Below are 20,356 nucleotides of genomic sequence, written 5' to 3'. Positions count from 1 at the left end.
ACACCTGAAATACACATATGCGGCACCTGTAGAAGTTTCCATCGCTGTTGTGTAAGCCAGTTAGCTCTTACATCTTAGAAACCGCGGGAAATACTCTACGCATGAATTGCATGTGTCCTTGTATATTTCACCTGTTACGTGTCTCACCGCTGTTACATAAGTCAGTTGGCTTTTACGTAAGAATACCTCTAAAAAAGCTGCTTGAATCCTACGTGGTGGGTGCCCTTCCCTACCCAACCCTCCTTGCCCCCGCTGCCACGTCCCTGCCCTGCCCTCCCCCGCCCCATCCCTGACCAGTTAGTAGTCTGCTGGGCCGTGTCGGGGTAGGGTGCTGCGGCTGCTGTCAATCTATATACCCTGCGCGTGTGTGTGCATGCACGTGTGTCTGATCTCCCGCCTGTGAGCAGCGTCCGGGAATATAGCAAGGAGAGCCATACAGCATTCAAGGTTAGAGTTTTGGGTTAGTATACTTGTAAGGTGGGAGAGGTGTTGATAGCGTTGCCTGGCTGTTGTGGCTTTTTCTACCCCGAATTTAAGGATGTGGTGAGTTATCCCATTCGTCGCTGAAATTCCATGGTTGAAGATCTGGCAAGTGTTGTGCGTCCATTGTGCTTGTGAGGTTAGGTTCTGATATAATGCTGTCTGACTGTTATGGGTTCTTGTGCCCCCATTTGAGGGTGTGGTGAGTCAATCCCATTCTTATCTTTGAACGTAGTCGCTGAAGTTGCTTGAAGATCTGGATTGACTGATATGTTGACTAAAGGTCTGGGCAGCATGTGGGTAATTTTCTGCACCTCGACTATGGGTGAAAATTGTCCGCGTCCTTAGATGGGTCTCGAATCTAGGTCACCCGAACCCTGAAGTCATTCCCTGCCGCCTCGCCTCACTGATTTGACTATAGTGTATGTATGGCAGAGTAAAGTTCAGATTTAAATATAGTGTTCTTTGACTGACATGAGTTTTCTGGGCACGAATTTGAGGTGACTTCAGTTGGCCACCTTTTCGGACTGGATAGAACTGCAAAATTGTACTGGCTTTCCTTTTCCCCATCCAGCTTCTGAAATTTGCCCTAGAAACAATGTACGTATAATCCGCCACGGCCTGATCACGTGCTCTACAGTAGAGCACGTGATCAGGCCGTGGTGGATTATACGTACATTGTTTCAACGGTAAGGAACTTATTGGTGATCACGAGTAACTCGTGATCACCAATAAGTTCCTTACCGTTGAGAGAGAGAGAGAGAGAGAGAGAGAGAGAGAGAGAGAGAGAGAGAGAGAGAGAGAGAGAGAGAGAGAGAGAGAGAGAGAGAGAGAGAGAGAGAGAGAGAGAGAGAGAGAGAGAATTAATGAATGAATGATGTGCTTCACTCCCCGAGGCCACGCCTGTCTGCTTTGCTGGTGCCGGTCGGTGACGGAAGCGTGTCCCCATTATCCAACACTGACCGGCTATGGACCTGTTCCGTGCCGGTCTCTTTACGTATAGTGTGAGTCGGTCTCTGGGTACTGCGGGGACCTTCAGCGGTGTGTGTGTGTGTGTGTGTGTGTGTGTGTGTGTGTGTGTATTGCTTTATTTTATGTAGAATTTTACCGGCGCCATGACACACCATAACATTGATAATTAGAGTTTGGCTTTAATAATTGTTTTTATTACTATTATGTATATATTTTTTGGTGGTTAATAAACTCTCTATCTATTTATCTATCTATCTGTGTGAAGGGGGGACTAGCCAGGCAGCCCTCCCCCCATCCACACATACACACAGTCGACCCAGAAATCCGTCCCTTATGAAGTTGTGAATTCGCATAATCGGTGAGGGTACTCGAGGGCCGACCACGAGTCTAGTACGTGATCAGACCATGGGGGATGAGACACAGGCTACAAAAGAGGCTCTCCCCGCCCCCTCACCCCCCCCCTCACTCCCGTCTCTCAGCCACGAAGCTAAGATAACCCCCGTGGATTTGTCTTACGCGTACGTATTGTCACAGGATCAGAACAAGTCACGCGTCTTCACAATGGGCCACAATGTAACAGATTCATGGTGTGTGTGTGTGTGTGTGTGTGTGTGGACCGCGCGATCATCAAGGCACCACCACCACCATCATCATCATCAGCCTGTATTGCTAGTAGTTCCTTGCAATATAAAAATGAAGGCCTTTCCCAACATCTATAACGCGTGTACTTCATCTGATCGGCGGTCGTCCATTTCCCGTTGTCCCCACGTATAGTACAGCCATTCTCTCCTCCCCTGTGCCGGTGTGAGAGTGGGACAACAGCGCCTTTGCCTCTGCCATCACCTGCTACTGATCTTAATTAAAACCAGGGGAAATAAAGGCGACGGAGAAAGGCCTCTCTACTTCATTTCTCATTGTCCCCGCGTACAGCCATTCTCTCCTCCCCTAGGCTGGTGTGAGAATGGAACAACACCACCTTCGCCTCTACCATCACCAGGGGAAATTAAGGCGACGGAAAAAGGCCACTCATTTCCCGTTGGCCCCACGTATTGTGAAGTTACTCGCTTCCCGCTTACGCTTGTGTGAGTATGGGACACCTTTGCCTTTGCCATTACATGCAGGAGTATAGGACGAACGTACTGTACGTATAGTAAAGTAACTCATTCCCGTTTACGCTTGTGTGAGTATGGGACACCTTTGCCTTTGCCATCTCGTGCAGGAGAGCGGCCAAGCACGAGTGTTAACTATGTAGTGTGCGGCATTGCAGGCGTGCCAGTAGCGGCGCCTGGCATCTGTCTGTACACCTGTCAGCCTCACTCCTGTCCGCTGTCCCGTCAATGAGGCCCGCGGCACCTGTCCGATGGGTGCGGGGCTGCGCCATGGACACCACACGGGAAAAAGGTAAATTGAGTGTGTTACGCCGCTACTTCCAGCGATCACAAGACGCCGGTGCTGCAGGGGGGGGAGGGGGGGGGCGGCGAGAGGGACAAGTCACAGGTAAAAGGTGACTTAATGCAGTGTGTCACGTCGCTACTTAAGCCATGGATGTTAATTTATTGATAGCTTTATTTAGTTTTGTGTTGTGACATAGCCTTGAGGAAGGCAGCGTGGCAGGAGGGGGTTGGAAGGCGAGGCAGATGTAGGGAAGAGCCTTTGGAGTCCCGCAAGGTTTATTTTATAGCCCTGAATTTTAATTTATCGACAGTTTCAGTTATTTTTGTGCAGTGTGACAAAGCTTCAAAGAAGAGAATATGACCGGGTGTGGAAGGCAAGGCTGGTGCAGAGAGCAGCATTGGGAGTCCCTCAAGGCTAAGTTTTAGGTCGCACACGTTTGTATAATGAGGGGTTGAATTATCTTCCACCTGGTGAATTTAATTACTTAGGCAGGCGTACTCTTTCCAAGGCACGGGGGGGTGTCCCGCCCATGGGGGTGTGGGTGTGACCGTCGGGGGTTGTGTCCCGCCCGCGGGGGTGTGGGTGTGACCGTTGGGGGCTGTGTCCCGCCCACGGGGGTGTGAGTGTGACCGTTGGGGGCTGTGTCCCGCCCACGGGGGTGTGGGTGTGACCGTTGGGGGCTGTGTCCCGCCCACGGGGGTGTGGGTGTGACCGTTGGGGGCTGTGTCCCGCCCACGGGGGTGTGAGTGTGACCGCTGGGGGTTGTGTCCCGGTACGTTTAAGAATATGGGTTTGTATGCTCAGACGCTCCCGCCTCTCACATCAACTATTTCAGAGGCTACAAAGGAGATTAATCGGGCTTTTCAGGAGTATTTTTCACGTTCATATCCCAGAAGCTTTGTCAAACTACCACCAGGGTCATCAAGCTACCCCTGGAAATGCACACAACCCCTACGAAAGCCTTGTCAAATGTATGTGCTTGGGGACTGTAAGGTTTAAAAATAACCCCCCCGAGTACCCCGTGACGCGTGACTCATTGGTTTAATTAAAGGGCGCTGCGGTTCGCTCTGGTCCCGCATACCATAGTAGCTTAAAGACCCATTCATCCAAGGCCTTGATTCATCCCCCCCCCGCGCTGCCTCCCCGCGCACTGCCAGCACCCTCAAGGTCACGCCGCCTTAACCCCGCCCACAGGACACGATAGAAAACAGGAATATTTATAAGGTAGACTCCGGGATTCGTTGGCGTTCCTACGGGAGCGATTGAGTATGAGTTTATGAATGGGTGATTGGCTACCCTAACTGACTGACTTGACCGACTGACTCTGCTGATGTAAGTGGGTGAGTGATTGATTGACTAACTAACTGACTGACTGACCCTGCTGAAGCGACTGAGTATGAGATTATGAAAGGGTGATTGACTTCCTTAAACTGACTGGCGTATCCTGACTGACTGCGGTGATGTAAGTGAGTGATTGACTGATTAACTGAGTGACTACCTACGTAACTGTCTGACTGCCTGACCGACTAAATCAATGACACTGAATTTGCTGACTATAACTGAATCTACTGATCTACGTGAATGACTGACTGCCGAACGGCCTAACTGACTGACTGACTGACTAACTGACTGACTGACTGACCGGTTGACTGACTGACTAACTGGCTGACTGACTGACTGACTGATTGAATGACTGATTTAATGACTGACTGATTGATTGATGACTGATTGACTGACTGATTGACTGACTGGTTTACTGGCTGACAAACTGGTCGACTGACTGAATAACTGACTGACAACTGACTGACTAAATGACTGACAGAGAGAGAGAGAGAGAGAGAGAGAGAGAGAGAGAGAGAGAGAGAGAGAGAGAGATTTCATAAGCGTTGTCTCCGTCACGTCTGAACCGATTCTGAACCTTCTTATCTCGAATTAGTCTGATGTGAAGGTTTCTGGCAGGATCACCACCACCACCACCACCACCACCATCACCATCACTGTCAACCAGCATCACCACAATCACCATCATCACCATTTCCTTTTTCTCATCTTTCTTCTCCTTCTCTTCCTCCTCTTCCTCCTTATCTCTTTCATCCTAATCCTGTCCGTTCTCCTCTTATCTATATATCTGTCCATCTGTTTATCTATCTATCTATCTTTACACAAACCTACATTATACACACTAGTACCCAATGATGTACAGGTGACATTCTTATCCATAGGAACACCATCTCAGGTTTAGTGAGATCAGGACGGGACTGGGGTATTTCTATCTGGCAGTATGTCTGTCTATTTACCTAATTATCTATCTATCTATGTCTCTATCTCTACACAAACCTACACCATATACACAAGTACCCAATGATCCACAGGTGTCAAATTCTTACCCAGAGGAACACCAGCTTATGTTTAGCAAGACCAGAATGGAACTGGCGTGGATTTGCCGTGACCAGCCAGCGAGGAGGCGGATCAGCCAGGCCAGGAGACGCCCAACAATAGGAGGGAGATTTCGGTGACAATTGATTCACTCTCGTCACTAGCAGGAACCTGTTGTTAGGGAGCCTCCGAGATGACGTTATGATTTCGTTACAGTGGACTTCTCTTCAGCTTGGATTCCTTCGTGTTCTGAGAGAGTTTTGCAAGTCAGAGTGTGTGTGTGTGTGTGTGTGTGTGTGAGAGAGAGAGAGAGAGAGAGAGAGAGAGAGAGAGAGAGAGAGAGAGAGAGAGAGAGAGAGAGAGAGACCACACCCACACTGGATTATACTTGCTCTTTTTTTTTTTTTTTTGCAATATCTATTTTTCCTCTTGCTGTTAATTCTTCGTTTTTTTCTTGATTGATTGGTTGATTGACTGACTGATTGATTGGTTGATTGGCTGACTGATTGATTGGTTGATTGGCTGACTGATTGATTGGTTGATTGGCTGACTGATTGATTGGTTGATTGGCTGACTGATTGATTGGTTGATTGACTGACTGATTGATTGGTTGATTGACTGACTGATTGATTGGTTGACTGGTTGACTGATTGATTGGTTGATTGGCTGACTGATTGATTGGTTGATTGGCTGACTGATTGATTGGTTGATTGGCTGACTGATTGATTGGTTGATTGACTGACTGATTGATTGGTTGATTGACTGACTAATTGATTGGTTGATTGGCTGACTGATTGATTGGTTGATTGGCTGACTGATTGATTGGTTGATTGACTGACTGATTGATTGGTTGATTGACTGACTGACTGATTGGTTGATTGGCTGACTGATTGATTGGTTGATTGGCTGACTGACTGATTGGTTGATTGGCTGACTGATTGATTGGTTGATTGGTTGACTGATTGATTGAGTCCCCCCTTCTTCTTTTCCTCCTTCTTCTATTTCCATTTTTTTCCTTTCTGTTAATTCTTCTTGTTTTTCTTTTTGTTTATGTTCTTATTTTTATTTTTCTTCCTTTCTTGCTTCCTTGATTCTCCCTCCTCCTCCTCCTCCTCCTCCTCCTTATCCTCTTCCTCCCATACCATTAACATCTCTATCCTTTTCTTCTTCCTCCTATCTTCCTCCTTCTCTTCCTTCTTCCAAACTCATATATCAACTTATCTCTCTCCCTCCCCTTATATCATCAATTCATCAGTCAATCAATCTATTATTCCATCTCTTCATTTATCTATCTATCTATCCCATTATATCTACCAGTGTATCTATCTGCGTATCTGTCTATCTGTTTTCCTATGTCTTTCTCCATGTTATACGAAGACAATTTTTTCTTCCTTCCCCGTGCCCAGTTGGCCCTATCTAAGCCCCCCTTCACATTACTCTATAGCCAATATTTCCTCTATTAACAGTATTGGAACAGCTTTAACCTTTTTTTATTGTTTCTATCTCTTCATGTTATACCCAGACTGTTCATTTCCCTCCTATACGTCTCTATTATCACGTGCTCAGTTGGCCCTGTCTAAACCCTTTCTCAAGTTCCACTACCCTACCCTACTCCCTCCTCCTCCTCCTCCTCCTTCTCGATCATCCCCTTTCACTCAAATCTCACACTTCCGCCCTTTCTCCTTCCCTCCCTTTCACTCTTCGCTTGTCGAAGGCACGGACGCATCAACTGAAGGCTTGTTGTAGTTTTGTCAATACGTGCATTCAAGTCCTCAATCCCTTTAGTTCATCCTCCGCGTGAGTTCGCATCCCGCCAAGCACGTCTCTGGTTACTCTTTGAGGCTGGAACACAAGAAGAGATTGCGGGGAGAGAAGGGAGGGCGTGGCCGGGGAGGGAGGGGGAGAGAGAGAGGGAGGAAGGGGGTATGGATGAGTCTGTGGCCCCGTTGGCTTATCCGGTTTCACGCGGCGCTGGCTACTGCGAGGGTGTGACGGCCAGTCGTCTGCGTGACTCCAGTAGGTGCGGATCCGTCCCTTCCCTCATTGCGTCATATGGCTGGACTGAGAGCAGACACACAGCCAGGCGGGAGTCACTATAGCCAGGCGTTCACCCCGCACGCTGCACCTCACCCGCTGTCGCCCCTCCCGGCCGCAGTGAGGGGGCTGACCGGGCCTCGACGCGGCCTGGGAGTGGTGGAGCGCTGCGATAATCCGCTATTGTGCAGTGCCAGGGCCGAGTGTCACTAAGGCGGCGCGATGAGTGACCAGAGCAGCAGCGACGCAAGCTGGCCCCGGCGCCGTCGCTCGCTGCCGACGGAGGAGTTTGCGATGGCCGGAAATCCTAACCCCATGGGCGTTCCCTTCTTCAGGATGAACATGCCCTCGCTCGGCCATGACCAGAGCGAGGAGACCGCCTCCCTGCTGGGCTCGGAGAACATCCTCGGCCAGTCCTCCTCCTCCGACACGCTCTCCTCGAAGGTAAGGATAGATAGATAGATAGATAGATGGATAGATAGATAGATAGAGAGAGAGAGAGAGAGAGAGAGAGAGAGAGAGAGAGAGAGAGAGAGAGAGAGAGAGAGAGAGAGAGAGAGAGAGAGAGAGTGTGTGTGTGTGTGTGTGTGTGTGTGTGTGTGTGTGTGTGTGTGTGTGTGTGAAGGGTATGGGGCTTATATTGATTATTATATCTATTTCCTTCTCCTCTTTCTTCTTCATCCTAATCCTCCTTTATTTCTTCCTCTCCTCTCCATTTTTATCTCTTCCTCCTCCTCCTCCTCGTCGTCGTCCTCATTCTTCTCCTCCTTCTCCCCTTCCTCTTCTCCCTATTTCTCTTCCTCCTTTTTATACCATTTTTATCGCCTTCTTTACCTCTTCTTCTCTCCTTCCTTCTACTTCTTCTCCTCCTCCTCCTTCATCCCCCTCTTTTTCTCTTCCCCGGGGCAGCAGGAGGACGTGTTCCCGGGGTCCGCCAAGCACCTGGGTTACGGCACGTGGGGCAGGCAGCAGGAAGGCATCACACTCACGTGGCGGGAGCTGAACGTGTACGTGCCCCAGAAGAAGGGATGGTTCCAAAGCGACAACAGCCAGCACCGGCCATTCAAGCGGGTCCTGACAAACGGTGAGGGAGGGAGAAAGAGTAGCGAAGGTATAGAATAGAAGGTAGAGACGAGGCCAGCGAGAGAGAGAGGGGGAGAAGGAAGGTAGTGACGGACTGGGACGGGAAAAGAAGGGATGATTCCAGAGCGACATTCAAGCGGGTCCTGACAAACGGTGAGGGAGGGAGAAAGAGTAGCGAAGGTATAGAATAGAAGGTAGAGACGAGGCTAGCGAGAGAGAGAGAGGGGGAGAAGGAAGGTAGTGACGGACTGGGACGGGAAAAGAAGGGTTGTTTTAGAGCGACAACAGCCAGCACCGGCCATTCAAGCGGGTCCTGACAAACGGTGAGGGAGGGAGAAAGGGTAGCGAAGGTATAGAATAGAAGGTAGAGACGAGGCTAGCGAGGGAGAGGGGGAGAAGGAAGGTAGTGACGGACTGGGACGGGAAAAGAAGGGTTGTTTTAGAGCGACAACAGCCAGCACCGGCCATTCAAGCGGGTCCTGACAAACGGTGAGGGAGGGAGAAAGAGTGGCGAAGGTATAGAATAGAAGGTAGAGACGAGGCTAGCGAGGGAGAGAGAGAGGGGGAGAAGGAAGGTAGTGACGGACTGGGACGGGAAAAGAAGGGATGATTCCAGAGCGACATTCAAGCGGGTCCTGACAAACGGTGAGGGAGGGAGAAAGGGTAGCGAAGGTATAGAATAGAAGGTAGAGACGAGGCTAGCGAGGGAGAGGGGGAGAAGGAAGGTAGTGAAGGACTTTGACAGGAGAAGAAGGGATGGTTTGAGCGACAACAGCCAGCACCGGCCATTCAAGCGGGTCCTGACAAACGGTGAGGGAGGGAGAAAGGGTAGCGAAGGTATAGAATAGAAGGTAGAGACGAAGCCAGCGAGAGAGAGAGATAGAGGGAAGCTCGTGTTTGGGAGGGTAGTAGTGTAGAGGATAGTGGTGGTAGTAATAATAGTAGTAGTAGTAGTAGGAGGAGGAGGAGGAGGAGGAGGAGGAGTATTTGTGTTAGTATTAGTATTAGTATTGTATCAGTAGAAGGAACAGACAGGTTTAGAGAAATATTCGGTGATATGAAATGATCCAGGAAACCCAAACACTTACTTATAGATAGATGGATAAATTGATAGACAGATGGATAGATAGATAGATGAATAGATAAACAGATAGATAGATGGATAAATTGATAGACAGATGGATAGATAGATAGATGAATAGATAAACAGATAGATATATGGATAGTTAGGTAGATAGATAGATGCACACACATGAGACATAGACATATTGAAAGAGGTAGATAGATAAATAATATAGATAAAGACAACTAAAAGGGGTAGATAGATAGATATTGATAGATAGACAGTTAAGTAGATAGAAAAAATATTATGATCATTAGTATATGAGTCAATTATATTCTTACTCTAATTACTCTTCTTCTTTTTTTATTTTTTATTTTTTTATTTTTTCCTCTCTTAATTCTTCTTATAATATTTTGAATCCTCATAATCTTAATCTTACACAGAAAGAAACTCTTGCAACATGTCTTACGCAACCTCCTCCTCCTCCCCCCCTTCCTCCTCCTCCTCCCCCTCTTCCTCCTCCTCCTCCTCCCCCTCCTCCTCTGCGGGTTCTCTCCAGAGCTTCCCTCCATCACAAGATTCTGGTGGAGGAAAGAAGATATGCTGGTGGTTTCTCTCTCTCTCTCTCTCTCTCTCTCTCTCTCTCTCTCTCTCTCTCTCTCAAAACCTCATATTTGCCATATATTCCTTCCTTCCTTCATTATTATTATTATTATTATTATTATTATTATTATTATTATTATTATTATTATTATTATTATTATTATTATTATTATTATTATTATTTTACAGTGTCTGGTGCGGTCCGGCCTGGCAGTCTCGTGGCTCTTATGGGGGCAAGGTCAGTAAAGTAGTGGTAATAGTAGTAGTAGTTGTAGTAGTAGTAGTAGTAGTAGTAGTAGTAGTAGCGAGAAACCATATTTTAAAAGGTATTAATATATTCTTACAACTTTTCTCTACGTGTGTGTGGAGAGAGAGAGAGAGAGAGAGAGAGAGAGAGAGAGAGAGAGAGAGAGAGAGAGAGAGAGAGAGAGAGAGAGAGAGAGAGAGAGAGAGAGAGAGAGAGAGAGAGAGAGAAGACTGACACGGAGGGTTGTGTCATACGATTCCCAACCCAAGAAAGGCTTCACTTCACCTCCTCCTCCTCCTCCTCCTCCTCCTCCTCCCTCTCCCTTCTTCTCTTCCTCTTCTTTTCTCTACATCTTTTCCTTCATCTTCTCATCCTCCTTTTCCTCCTCCCCCTCCCCCTCCTCCTCCTCCTTCTCCTCCTCCTTCTCCTCCTCGTTATTCAGATTCTCCTCTTTCTCTTCTCTTTATATCTAGCCTTATTTTTCTATTATCTTTCCTATTTACTACTACTACTACTACTACTACTACTACTACTACTACTACTACTACTACTACTACTACCATCACCCGTTATCTCCACTTCTTAAACACTTATACACTTAGTAAACATTTAAACACTTTATTACGTTTGTCTTTTAATATATATACACACTTACAAAACACCTCACAAACTACTACTACTACTACTACTACTACTACTACTACTACTACTACTATTACTCTCACCACACGTTCACAGCGGCGCCGGGAAGTCCACTCTGATGAACGCCCTGGCTCACCGTTCAGCTGGGGGCATCGTGGCGGACGGGGACATCCTCGTGAACGGCCATCAGGTCAACAGCGCCATGACCTCGCTTGCCGGCTACGTTCACCAGGATGACCTCTTCGTGGGGTCATTGACGGTCAAGGAGCATCTGACGTTCATGGTGAGAGGAGGAGGAGGAGGAGGAGGAGGAAGATGAATGTATGAATGAGAGATGAAGAGAAGAGGAAGTGGAGGAGGAGGGAGAAGAGGTTAGGGAATGGAAGAGGAGGTGGAGGAGGGGGAAGAGAAATGATGAAGGAGAGGAATTAGGAAAAGGGAGAGGTTTTCAGGAGGAGAGAAAGAGAGGAGAGGAGGGGAGGAGGAGGAGAAGAGAGAAGAGGATAAGAAGAAGGAGGAGGAGGAGGAGAGATAAGGAAGACAGTAAGTGAAAGGAAGAAAGAGAGAGAGAGGAAGATAAAAGAGGAAGAAAGAAAAAGGGAGAAGAGATAGTCTGCTTAAAATCGTGAGTATATTGCATGAACTTGACTACAGAGAGGAGGAGGAGGAGGAGGAGGAGGAGGAGGAGGAAGAAAAAGTGGATGAAGAGGAGGAGGAGAAGGAGAAGGGATAATGTACTTGAAACCATTGTGTTGTATATTCCCAAAACCTAACCACCACCCGACCCTTCCAAAACCACCCCTCAACAGACCCGGCTAAGGATGGACCGGCGCAGCACGACCAAGCAACGACAGGCGCGGGTGATGGAGCTGCTGAAGGACCTGGGACTCCTGAAGGTGCAGAACAACCGAATCGGCATCCCGGGCTCCGACAAGTCACTCTCAGGGGGCGAGAGGAAGAGACTCGCCTTCGCCACAGAGGTAAGCATTGCGTGTGACTTTCTGCCTTGACTCTTGTTGTGTGAAAAGTCCATCTCGGCCCCGCAGTTTGCCTGTTTGAAAAGCCTCTCGCACGTAGTTGTTGCTGGGGTTATCATGGTATGTTTTGTGATCCCAGTGATAGTTTTACACGTCTTCTGCATCTTGAACGGGGAAAGACATAAATTAAAACACGGTTAGTCTACGGCACCTCAGTTTGCCTATTTGAAAAGCCTCTCGCACGTAGATGTTGCTGGGGTTTTCATGGTATGTTTTGTGATCCCAGTGATAGTTTTACACGACTTCTGTACCTTGAACGGGAAAAGTACCCATGGAGACCCGGTTAGTCTTCTCTGTGGCCTTGGGAAATGGTTGTAATGTGAGCCCGAGACGTTTAAGAATATGTAGTCTATGTACGTGAACTATTTGTCATGTAGAGTATCACTAGGAACCGTTTTTCTCTTTAACCTCTTCAATCCCTTACCTAATACCCTTCCACCCACCCAGATCCTGACCGACCCTCCTCTGCTGTTCTGCGACGAGCCCACCACCGGCCTGGACTCCTTCAACGCCCGCAAGATGGTCAAGATTATGAAGGACATGGCCACGCGGGGCAAGACCATCCTCTGCACCATCCACCAGCCGTCCTCCGAGGTGTTCACGATGTTCGACAAGCTCCTTCTCCTGGCCGAGGGGCGCGTCGCTTACATGGGCTCGTCTGTCGGGGCGCTGGAGTTCCTGGAGAGGTAAGGTGTTCTTGAAAGTGTTTAAGTCGTAGGCAGAAAGAAATACAGTCAAAGTAGTTATAGCCGTTCCAGAGTTTATCAGTGAAAGGGATGAAAGATTGAAGATGCTGGGTAACTCTTGCATAATGAAATTCTTGTTTGTCCAGTAACTTCTATATCACACTCTTTTGTTTCTTTCTCAAAGCCAACGGTAGCTTACTCTTTCTCTCACTATTGTTTCTTATTTGCAGTCTATATTACTCCTCCCATAACTCCTACATCCCTTTTTCTCTCGTCCCCCTCCCAGCCTCGGCCACAAGTGTCCCTCTACCTTCAACCCCGCCGACTACTACATCCACACGCTCGCAGTCTTCCCCGGCCACGAGACTCGCTCCCGGGAACGCATCCGGCGAATCTGTGACAACTTCGCCGTGTCCGCCTACTGCAAGGACGTCGACATCACCATCCAGTACCAGGACAACATGCGCATCTCAAACACGGAATGCGGCAGTAGTGTACGTAGGCTTGGGTCTTATTCGAATACCTATAGGAATTGATGCTTATATAGACAGAAGAGAGGGAGAGAAGAAGCGTTGATATTCTGATGATGTTTAAGAATAATAAGTGGATTTGGATAGAACTGATAGCCTCACACGACCTTAGGAATAGATACTTAGGAATACAGTGTTGTTATTAGTGTTATAGAGATTCATGAAAGGGAATCAAGGGGAAAAAATGATATAGGCCCAAACTAAGTCCTCATTAATGAGTAGATACGGAGATGAAAAATAAAGGAAAGGAAGTAAAGATAGAGGGAAGAAAGGAAGTAGTAAAAGAATAATAATAAAGGGAGGGACAAAAACGATACCTAATGAGTTGATAGATTTTTACTGACTGTAGATACTGATATATATCTATATCTATATCTATATCTATATCTATATCTATATCTATCTATCTATCTATCTATCTATCTATATATATATATATATATATATATATAGATATATATATATATATATATATATATATATATATATATATAGAGAGAGAGAGAGAGAGAGAGAGAGAGAGAGAGAGAGAGAGAGAGAGAGAGAGAGCGCATCATAAACTAAGGAAGAATAACAGGTTGAACTGATAATCTTTCTTCTCTTTCTTTCAGTATAAGGAGGAGATATTCTTCAAGAACATTCCGTGAGTAAGCTGTTTGTGTTTGTCATGCTTGAGGATTTTTTGAGATTGGTGTGTGAATATTGTAACAGGCTTGAACTTGAACTGAGAAATGATACAACCTCTCCCCCCTCCCCCCTCTCTCTCTCTCTCTCTAGTGAAAAGCCCGGGTGGTTGGTGCAGTGGTGGTGGTTGACGTGGCGGGCCCTGCTCGACTCCTACAGAAACCCCGCCATCCACTCCATCAGGATAATGCAGAAAGTGGTGAGTGTCTGCAGCAGTAATGTTAATTTCTTTTTTTTTTTTTTACGTGTCGGCCTCTGAGCCTGTCTTTAGAGAGAGAATCTAGAGTCCGGGTTGACAGGTGGTCTTCAGGACAGCATGTGGGTAGTCTTTGGCCACTCGGCGGTGACTGAAAACTCCCAGCTGTGGCGGCGGGCAGAACTCGAAGCCGCGACCTCCTGGACTCGGCCCCGGCACGCTAACCACTAACCCTAGTTGTAGTAGCAGTAGTAATAGCAGCAGACTTTTTTCCTCTATACATACTTATACATATACATAATACTATATCTTATACATACCATTTCTAGTATCACATATCCTTTTAGCCCCAGCCATTCCCTAACTGTGCCCTTCTTCTTCTCCTCCTCCTTCTCTTCCTCCTCTTTTTCCCCATTCACATCCATTCACCCTTCATCATCTTCCATCCCTTTCCTAACCCGTTATCTTTCCCCTCCCCCCCACAGCTGATCGCCTTCCTCATCGGCATTTGCTACACCAACGTGACGCTGAACCAGGCGGGCATCCAGGACATCGAGGGCGTGCTGTTCATCTTCATCACGGAGAACACCTTCCCCTCCCTCTACGGCGTGCTCAACATCTTCCCGCAGGAGATGCCGCTCTTCCTACGCGAGTACAAGAACGGCATTTACCGATCAGACACATACTACCTCTCCAAGATGATCTCGCTGGTATGTGCTGGCGCTGGTGGTGGTGGGAGGGAGTGGTAGTGAGGGTGATGTGCTTGGGGTGATGTGTGGAGATGTGGCGTGTGGTGTATATTGGTGGTGTGTCGTACGTACATTTACAAATCCCATACTTAACACGAGAACCTTGCCCAGCACTTAACCTAGTCTAACCTACTCAGCACTTAAAATAGTCTGACCTACTCAGCACTTAAAATAGCCTAACCTACAAAGCACTTAACCTAGTCTAACCTATCCAGCACTTAAAATAGTCTGACCTACACAGCACTTAACCTAGTCTAACCTACCCAGCACTTAACCTAGTCTAACCTACCCAGCACTTAACCTAGTCTAACATATCCAGCACTTAACCTAGTCTAATCTACCCAGCACTTAACCTAGTCTAACCTACCCAGCACTTAACCTAGTCTAACCTACCCAGAACTTAACCTAGTCTAACCTACCCAGCACTTAACCTAGTCTAACCTACCCAGTACCCACCCTAATCTAACCTACCCAGCACCTAACCTTGCCAAAACCCTAATAATGACGTAGTATTCTAAATTAAACGTATCGGGTTCCTATTACGACTATTTCGCAAGCCCACAGAGAAGATTAACAGGGTTTTCATGGATGCTTTTCCCGTTCAAGATGCAAAAGTCGGCTAAAACTATCACTGTAAACACAAAACTCCAGCAACTTCCAAGAGAGGCTTTTCAAACAGGCATACTGAGATTCCGATACGTTTAGGAATACGGACTTGACATCCCTTCCTTTTTTTAATCAAGGGTATAGTAAGAAGAGGAAATGGGTTAGTGGCGAAGGTACAGGTGGGGGAGAAGGAGAGACAGTGGGAGTTTACAGTTGTATGGTGTAGGTTCGTAAGTTATTCTGGTTTTTCCTCACCCTCCCCTTCCCTCCAGATCCCAGGCTTTTTTTCCTCATCCTCCCCTTCACTCAAGATCCCATGCATTTTTTCCTCACCCTCCCCTTCCCTCCAGATCCCGGGCTTCATCGTGGACCCCGTGGTGTTCTGCGTCATTTGCTACTGGATGGTCGGCCTCCAGAGACACTTCTACCATTTCGCCATGACCGTCCTCATCACCATCTTCACCGCCAACACAGCCTCGGCGTGCGGTGGGTACTTAGAAGACACAGGGAGGAGGAGGAGGAGTGTGATATTGTATAGAAGGAGGATTGTAGAAGGATATAAAAGGATAACGAATGAAGTAGTATTGGAAAGGGTGATTTTGATACGCATGAGGATAAAAAAAAAAAGACTCCTGCGTGGGTGCTTAGAAGACAGAGGGAGGAGGAGGAGTGTGATATTGTATAGAGGGAGGACTGTAGAAGGATAAAAAAGGATAAAATAGAAAGATATAGAAGTCTTAGTGTAATAGATGCTTAGTTGCTCCTCTCAGGGTCTATGTTCTGTTTCCTCAACTGTAAAAAAAATATTGAAATAACTAAGGAAGGGACATTGAAAGGAGCGATTATGAGATGTAGGAGGATAAGGAACGGCCCGAATAAGCATGAGTATTATTGCCCCGTTGCTCCTCTCAGGGTCTATGTTCTCCGCCATGTTTGAGAGCATCCCGTACATCATGCTGTTCCTCATCCCCTTCGACGTGGTGCTCCTCATCTCGGGCGGACTCTTCATCAACCTCACGTGAGTAGAAGTGACGTGCAGGACCTCCTCTGACAGACCCTTGAAGTAGTCCTCCTCATCTTCCTTGCCTCTACCGCTGATAACCTTTCCACTGATTCTCTTCGTCTGTGTCTACCCTATTAGGTCCATGCCGTGGTTCATCGGGTGGGTGAAGTACCTCTCGTGGTTCATGTACAGCAACGAGGCGCTCACCATCACGCAGTGGACTGGAGTCACCAACATTAGTAAGGGAACGAGTCTTGTTATGTACACGTTAGATACAGGAAGGGAATGAGTTGTTATTTTTTAGACAGTTCAATGGATCCTTCCCTCTCTCTCACTCTCACTCTCTCACTCACTCACTGGTTAACTAATTCCCTTCCCCACTAACTCATTCACTCACTAATTGACTAACTCTGTATCTATATATCTATGTATCTAACTAACTAACTAACTCACTCACTCACTCACTGTTCACGTAATACACTCTCTCCTTCACTCATTCACTCACAAATCAGCGCACTTTCTCCCTCCTTCCATCCCTCCCTCAATTTCCCCTTCCCTCCCTTACTGATAAACTCCCTCTCTCCCTCTCTCCCTCTCTCACTAACCCCCTTCCCCTTCACCCCAAGCCTGCGAGATGCCAGACGGGGTCCCTTGCATCAGGACGGGCGAACAGGTGATCAGCGAGTACGCCTTCGAGCAGAATCACCTCTATCTTGATTTCTGGCTGATGGGGGTCCTGTACTTCTGCTTCCACATCGTTGGCTTCGTCGGCCTGCATCTACGGGCCAAGAGGAAATAGAGGAGAGGGTGAAGAGATGTTGGGGAAGAGATGTTGTTTTGGAGTAAAGAAATTTTATGAGAAAGAAATATATGCAGACGATCTAAGCTTACAAGTTATTTTCTCCTCTTTTTGTCAGCTAAGAGGAAATAGAAGAGATGTTGGTGAAGAGGAGTTAGCAACTGAGGGTGTTTTGGAGTAAAGAAATTTTAAAAGAAAGAAATATATGCAGACGATCTAAGCTTACAAGTTATTTTCTCCTCTTTTTGTAAGCTAAGAGGAAATAGAGGCGATGTTGAAGAGATGTTGGTGACTGTGCGGGTGTTTGGGTGTCTGAATAACTATGAGAAGAAAGAAATAGGCGGAGAAATAAATATATGCAGACGACTTTCAGCCTACCAGCTATTTCTCATCCGCTCAGGCCGTTCTCATAAGCCAAAGTGGAATAGAAGAAATAGTGTTCAAGTAGAGACCTATTGCCTGTTTGTTACCTTCATGATCTCTCTTTCTTCATCTACCTGTCTGTCTTTCTATTTATCTATACGACAAGATTAGAGTAGGAAGTATGATAAGGTTTACTCAAAATACACGTCAATATACCATTACCACATCTCACAAAGGAAGAATAACCCAGGAAACCACAAGGAACAAGCTATCTTAACCTTTCTCTCTCACCATCTCTTCCTATATATCTATTTGACACGGCCAGATGCTTATAAGGAAGAAATACGATATAGTTTACTCAAATACATGTCACTACCATTATCACATCTCACAAAGGAAGAATAAGACAGGAACAAGCTATTTTGGTCATTCTCTCTCTCTCTCTCTCTCTCTGTTTCTCTCTATCTATCTATATAAGACGACTAGAGGAAGAAATATGATATGGCTTACTCAAATACATATTACTATAGCATTACCATATCTCACAAAGGAAGTATAAGTCTTGAAAACCACAAGGAAACAACCCTATCTTAAAACAATGGCATAACTAGCGCGTCGAACTCAGCATCCCCACGACGCACCATTACGAACCTCAGATGAACCGCAGAACTCACTCACACGACTCGCTCCACCCCCCACAGACTCCAGCAGCGTTCTCGTCAGTCTAGAGACGTTCTTTCTGGTGACTCTTACTAAGGCCCATAGTCACAAGTATTTAAGGCCCTACACACACCTACATTTGGTAAGGCTTTCGCGGAGGCTATGATAGTGTTGCCGTGGGTAGTGTTATGATCCTGGTGATGGTTTGACAAGTCCTCTGAACCCATACTGATGATAAGGCTTTCGTATAGAGGCTGTGTTAGTGTTGCCATGGGTAGTTCTATGAGCCTGGTGATAGTTTGATAAGGCTCCTGAACCCACGATGATAAAACTTACTTAGAGGCTGTGCTAGTGTTGCCATGGGAAGTTCTATGAGCCTGGTGATAGTTTGACAAGGCTTATGCACCGTCAGCGTGGGAAATCACTCATGAGAACTCGACTACTCTCCACTGCGGCCTTTGGAAATACATGTGAGAGCCGGAAGTACCAAAAAATTCGAGCCTTAGTATATTCTGATGCTGATCTGTCCATGTAAGTGACTGTGGGTGTTTAGCGTGAACCAAGACAAACAGGGAAGACTGATGTACCCCCTTGCGGAACCCCTCCTCTAAAACACCTCTTGTATCCCCGGGTGAGTAAGAGAGAGAGAGAGAGAGAGAGAGAGAGAGAGAGAGAGAGAGAGAGAGAGGCGGACTAGAAGTGAACTTGTGCTTTCTGGAGTCACGTTTATGTTTATATATGTGTTTGTTACCCTCTTGACACACACACACACACACACACACACACACACACACACTATGACACCCGAAGATTCTCGTTGCAATAAATAGCTTGCTGATATTCATAGTCTCAAGCAAGATCTAAAGACCTTTTATTTATTTAGACCTTGGTCTCAAGGGCTAGTGTGACGGAGATGAACACCGAGGCAGCACGTAGCATATGCGTTTGTTTTTCTTTCCTTGAGCTGCTTCCTATACTCTAACAAAACGGAGGAGAGGGGAAACGACTTGATGGTGGAACAGCCTAATATACCCATACATGTCACCCAGTTTGCCTCGCTTCGCAGACCCGTAAGCCGAGCCACAGGGTACCGAGGAGGAACTGGGGGATTGGGGAAGTGTGGGGGGTGGGGGAGCAGTAGTCACGAACTAGAAATGCGCAGGTGCCACATCCATCAAAATTCCCGCTTTATTGGTGGCCAGATGAAATGAAACAGACTGTAGTGGTTAGGTGCTTGAAGGATTAGCTTGACATGTTCGGTGGATATATATTACCAAGCTGTTGTTGCCAGTCCTGATACTCAGCTCTAACGAACATTTGTAGTAATAGTAGTAGCAGTCATAGTAGTAGTAGTAGTAGTAGTAGTAGTAGTAGTAGTAGTAGTAGTAGTAGTAGTAGTAGTGGCAGCAGCGGCAGGAACAGCAATGACAATAGTAATTTTCTGAAGTTATCCATTAATGAGTTTTCGTTCTCTTGAGTAAATTATTTTTAAGTTGAAGAAAGTGATTTTATTTGTTTATTGAGGGAGAGAAGAGGGAGGGTGAGGGAGGGAAATGGGGGGGGGGGGCTACTAAGTGAAATCTGGTTGTCTGGCACCGTAGATTTTAATGCGAGCGTACTTACTTAAGTCTTCGCTGTGTGTGTGTGTGTGTGTGTGTGTGTGTGTGTGTGTTCGTATTATGAAACATTGTAATTCTTCTGGGAGCCAACTTTATAACATGACTGGCATAGTTTTAGACGCCGAGCAAACAATCCCTCTTCAGCCTTCACTCAGACGGATGGATATTTCATGGACCCTTGTGGCCGTGGTTCTGATCCTGCCAGTCACAGGTAGATACAACTTTTTGCTGCTTGTAATTGGGTCAGGTTCATTGAAAGCATAAACTATTGCCGAGTCTTTCTAGAGGATTCAATAGACGCAATTATATAAGAGATTTGATGTAAGGAGGTAAAACATCTCACTCGTACTTTGATCATCGTCGTGCAGGTCCATTGAAAGCATAAACTATTGCTGAGTCTTCCTAAAGGATTTGATAGACGTAATTATATAAGAGATTTGATGTAAGGAGGTAAAACATCTCACTCGTAGCTTGATCATCGTCGTGCAGGTCCATTGAAAGCATAAACTATTGCCGAGTCTTTCTAGAG

The 20,356-nt window shown here is 46.6% G+C and overlaps 1 protein-coding gene across 10 annotated transcripts; it reads left to right on the top strand.

Moving 5' to 3' along the window:
* Positions 1-308: 308 nt before the first annotated feature.
* LOC126986142 (protein scarlet-like) lies at positions 309-17,551 on the top strand. 10 transcript variants are annotated; one of them, XM_050842059.1, is made up of 15 exons: positions 309-447; positions 7,593-7,701; positions 8,167-8,341; positions 10,196-10,244; positions 10,992-11,178; positions 11,705-11,875; positions 12,380-12,618; positions 12,905-13,112; positions 13,760-13,791; positions 13,926-14,031; positions 14,514-14,738; positions 15,734-15,869; positions 16,296-16,401; positions 16,525-16,625; positions 17,013-17,271. In XM_050842059.1, the coding sequence occupies exons 2-15, from the start codon at positions 7,594-7,596 to the stop codon at positions 17,183-17,185; spliced, it is 2,016 nt and encodes a 671-aa protein (XP_050698016.1). In that variant the 5' UTR covers positions 309-447; position 7,593; the 3' UTR covers positions 17,186-17,271. The 10 variants fall into 10 exon arrangements, with proteins under 10 accessions (XP_050698016.1, XP_050698009.1, XP_050698008.1 ...); XM_050842052.1 differs by lacking the exon at positions 309-447 and adding an exon at positions 524-543; XM_050842051.1 differs by lacking the exon at positions 309-447 and adding an exon at positions 2,720-2,853.
* The last annotated feature ends 2,805 nt before the right edge of the window (positions 17,552-20,356 follow it).

Source organism: Eriocheir sinensis, chromosome 5, assembly GCF_024679095.1.
Source record: "Eriocheir sinensis breed Jianghai 21 chromosome 5, ASM2467909v1, whole genome shotgun sequence".
Classification (NCBI taxonomy): Eukaryota; Metazoa; Arthropoda; class Malacostraca; order Decapoda; family Varunidae; genus Eriocheir; species Eriocheir sinensis.
The sequence above is the reverse complement of the archived record's forward strand: the minus strand, read 5'-3'. Positions and strand labels throughout refer to the sequence as shown.

Coding starts and splice junctions, on each gene's coding strand:
- LOC126986142 (XM_050842045.1), top strand. CDS start 7,480: ATGAGTGACCAGAGCAGCAGCGACGCAAGCTGGCCCCGGCGCCGTCGC. Junction 14,739..15,733: donor TCTCCAAGATGATCTCGCTG/GTATGTGCTGGC, acceptor CCTTCCCTCCAG/ATCCCGGGCTTCATCGTGGA. Junction 15,870..16,295: donor CAACACAGCCTCGGCGTGCG/GTGGGTACTTAG, acceptor TGCTCCTCTCAG/GGTCTATGTTCTCCGCCATG.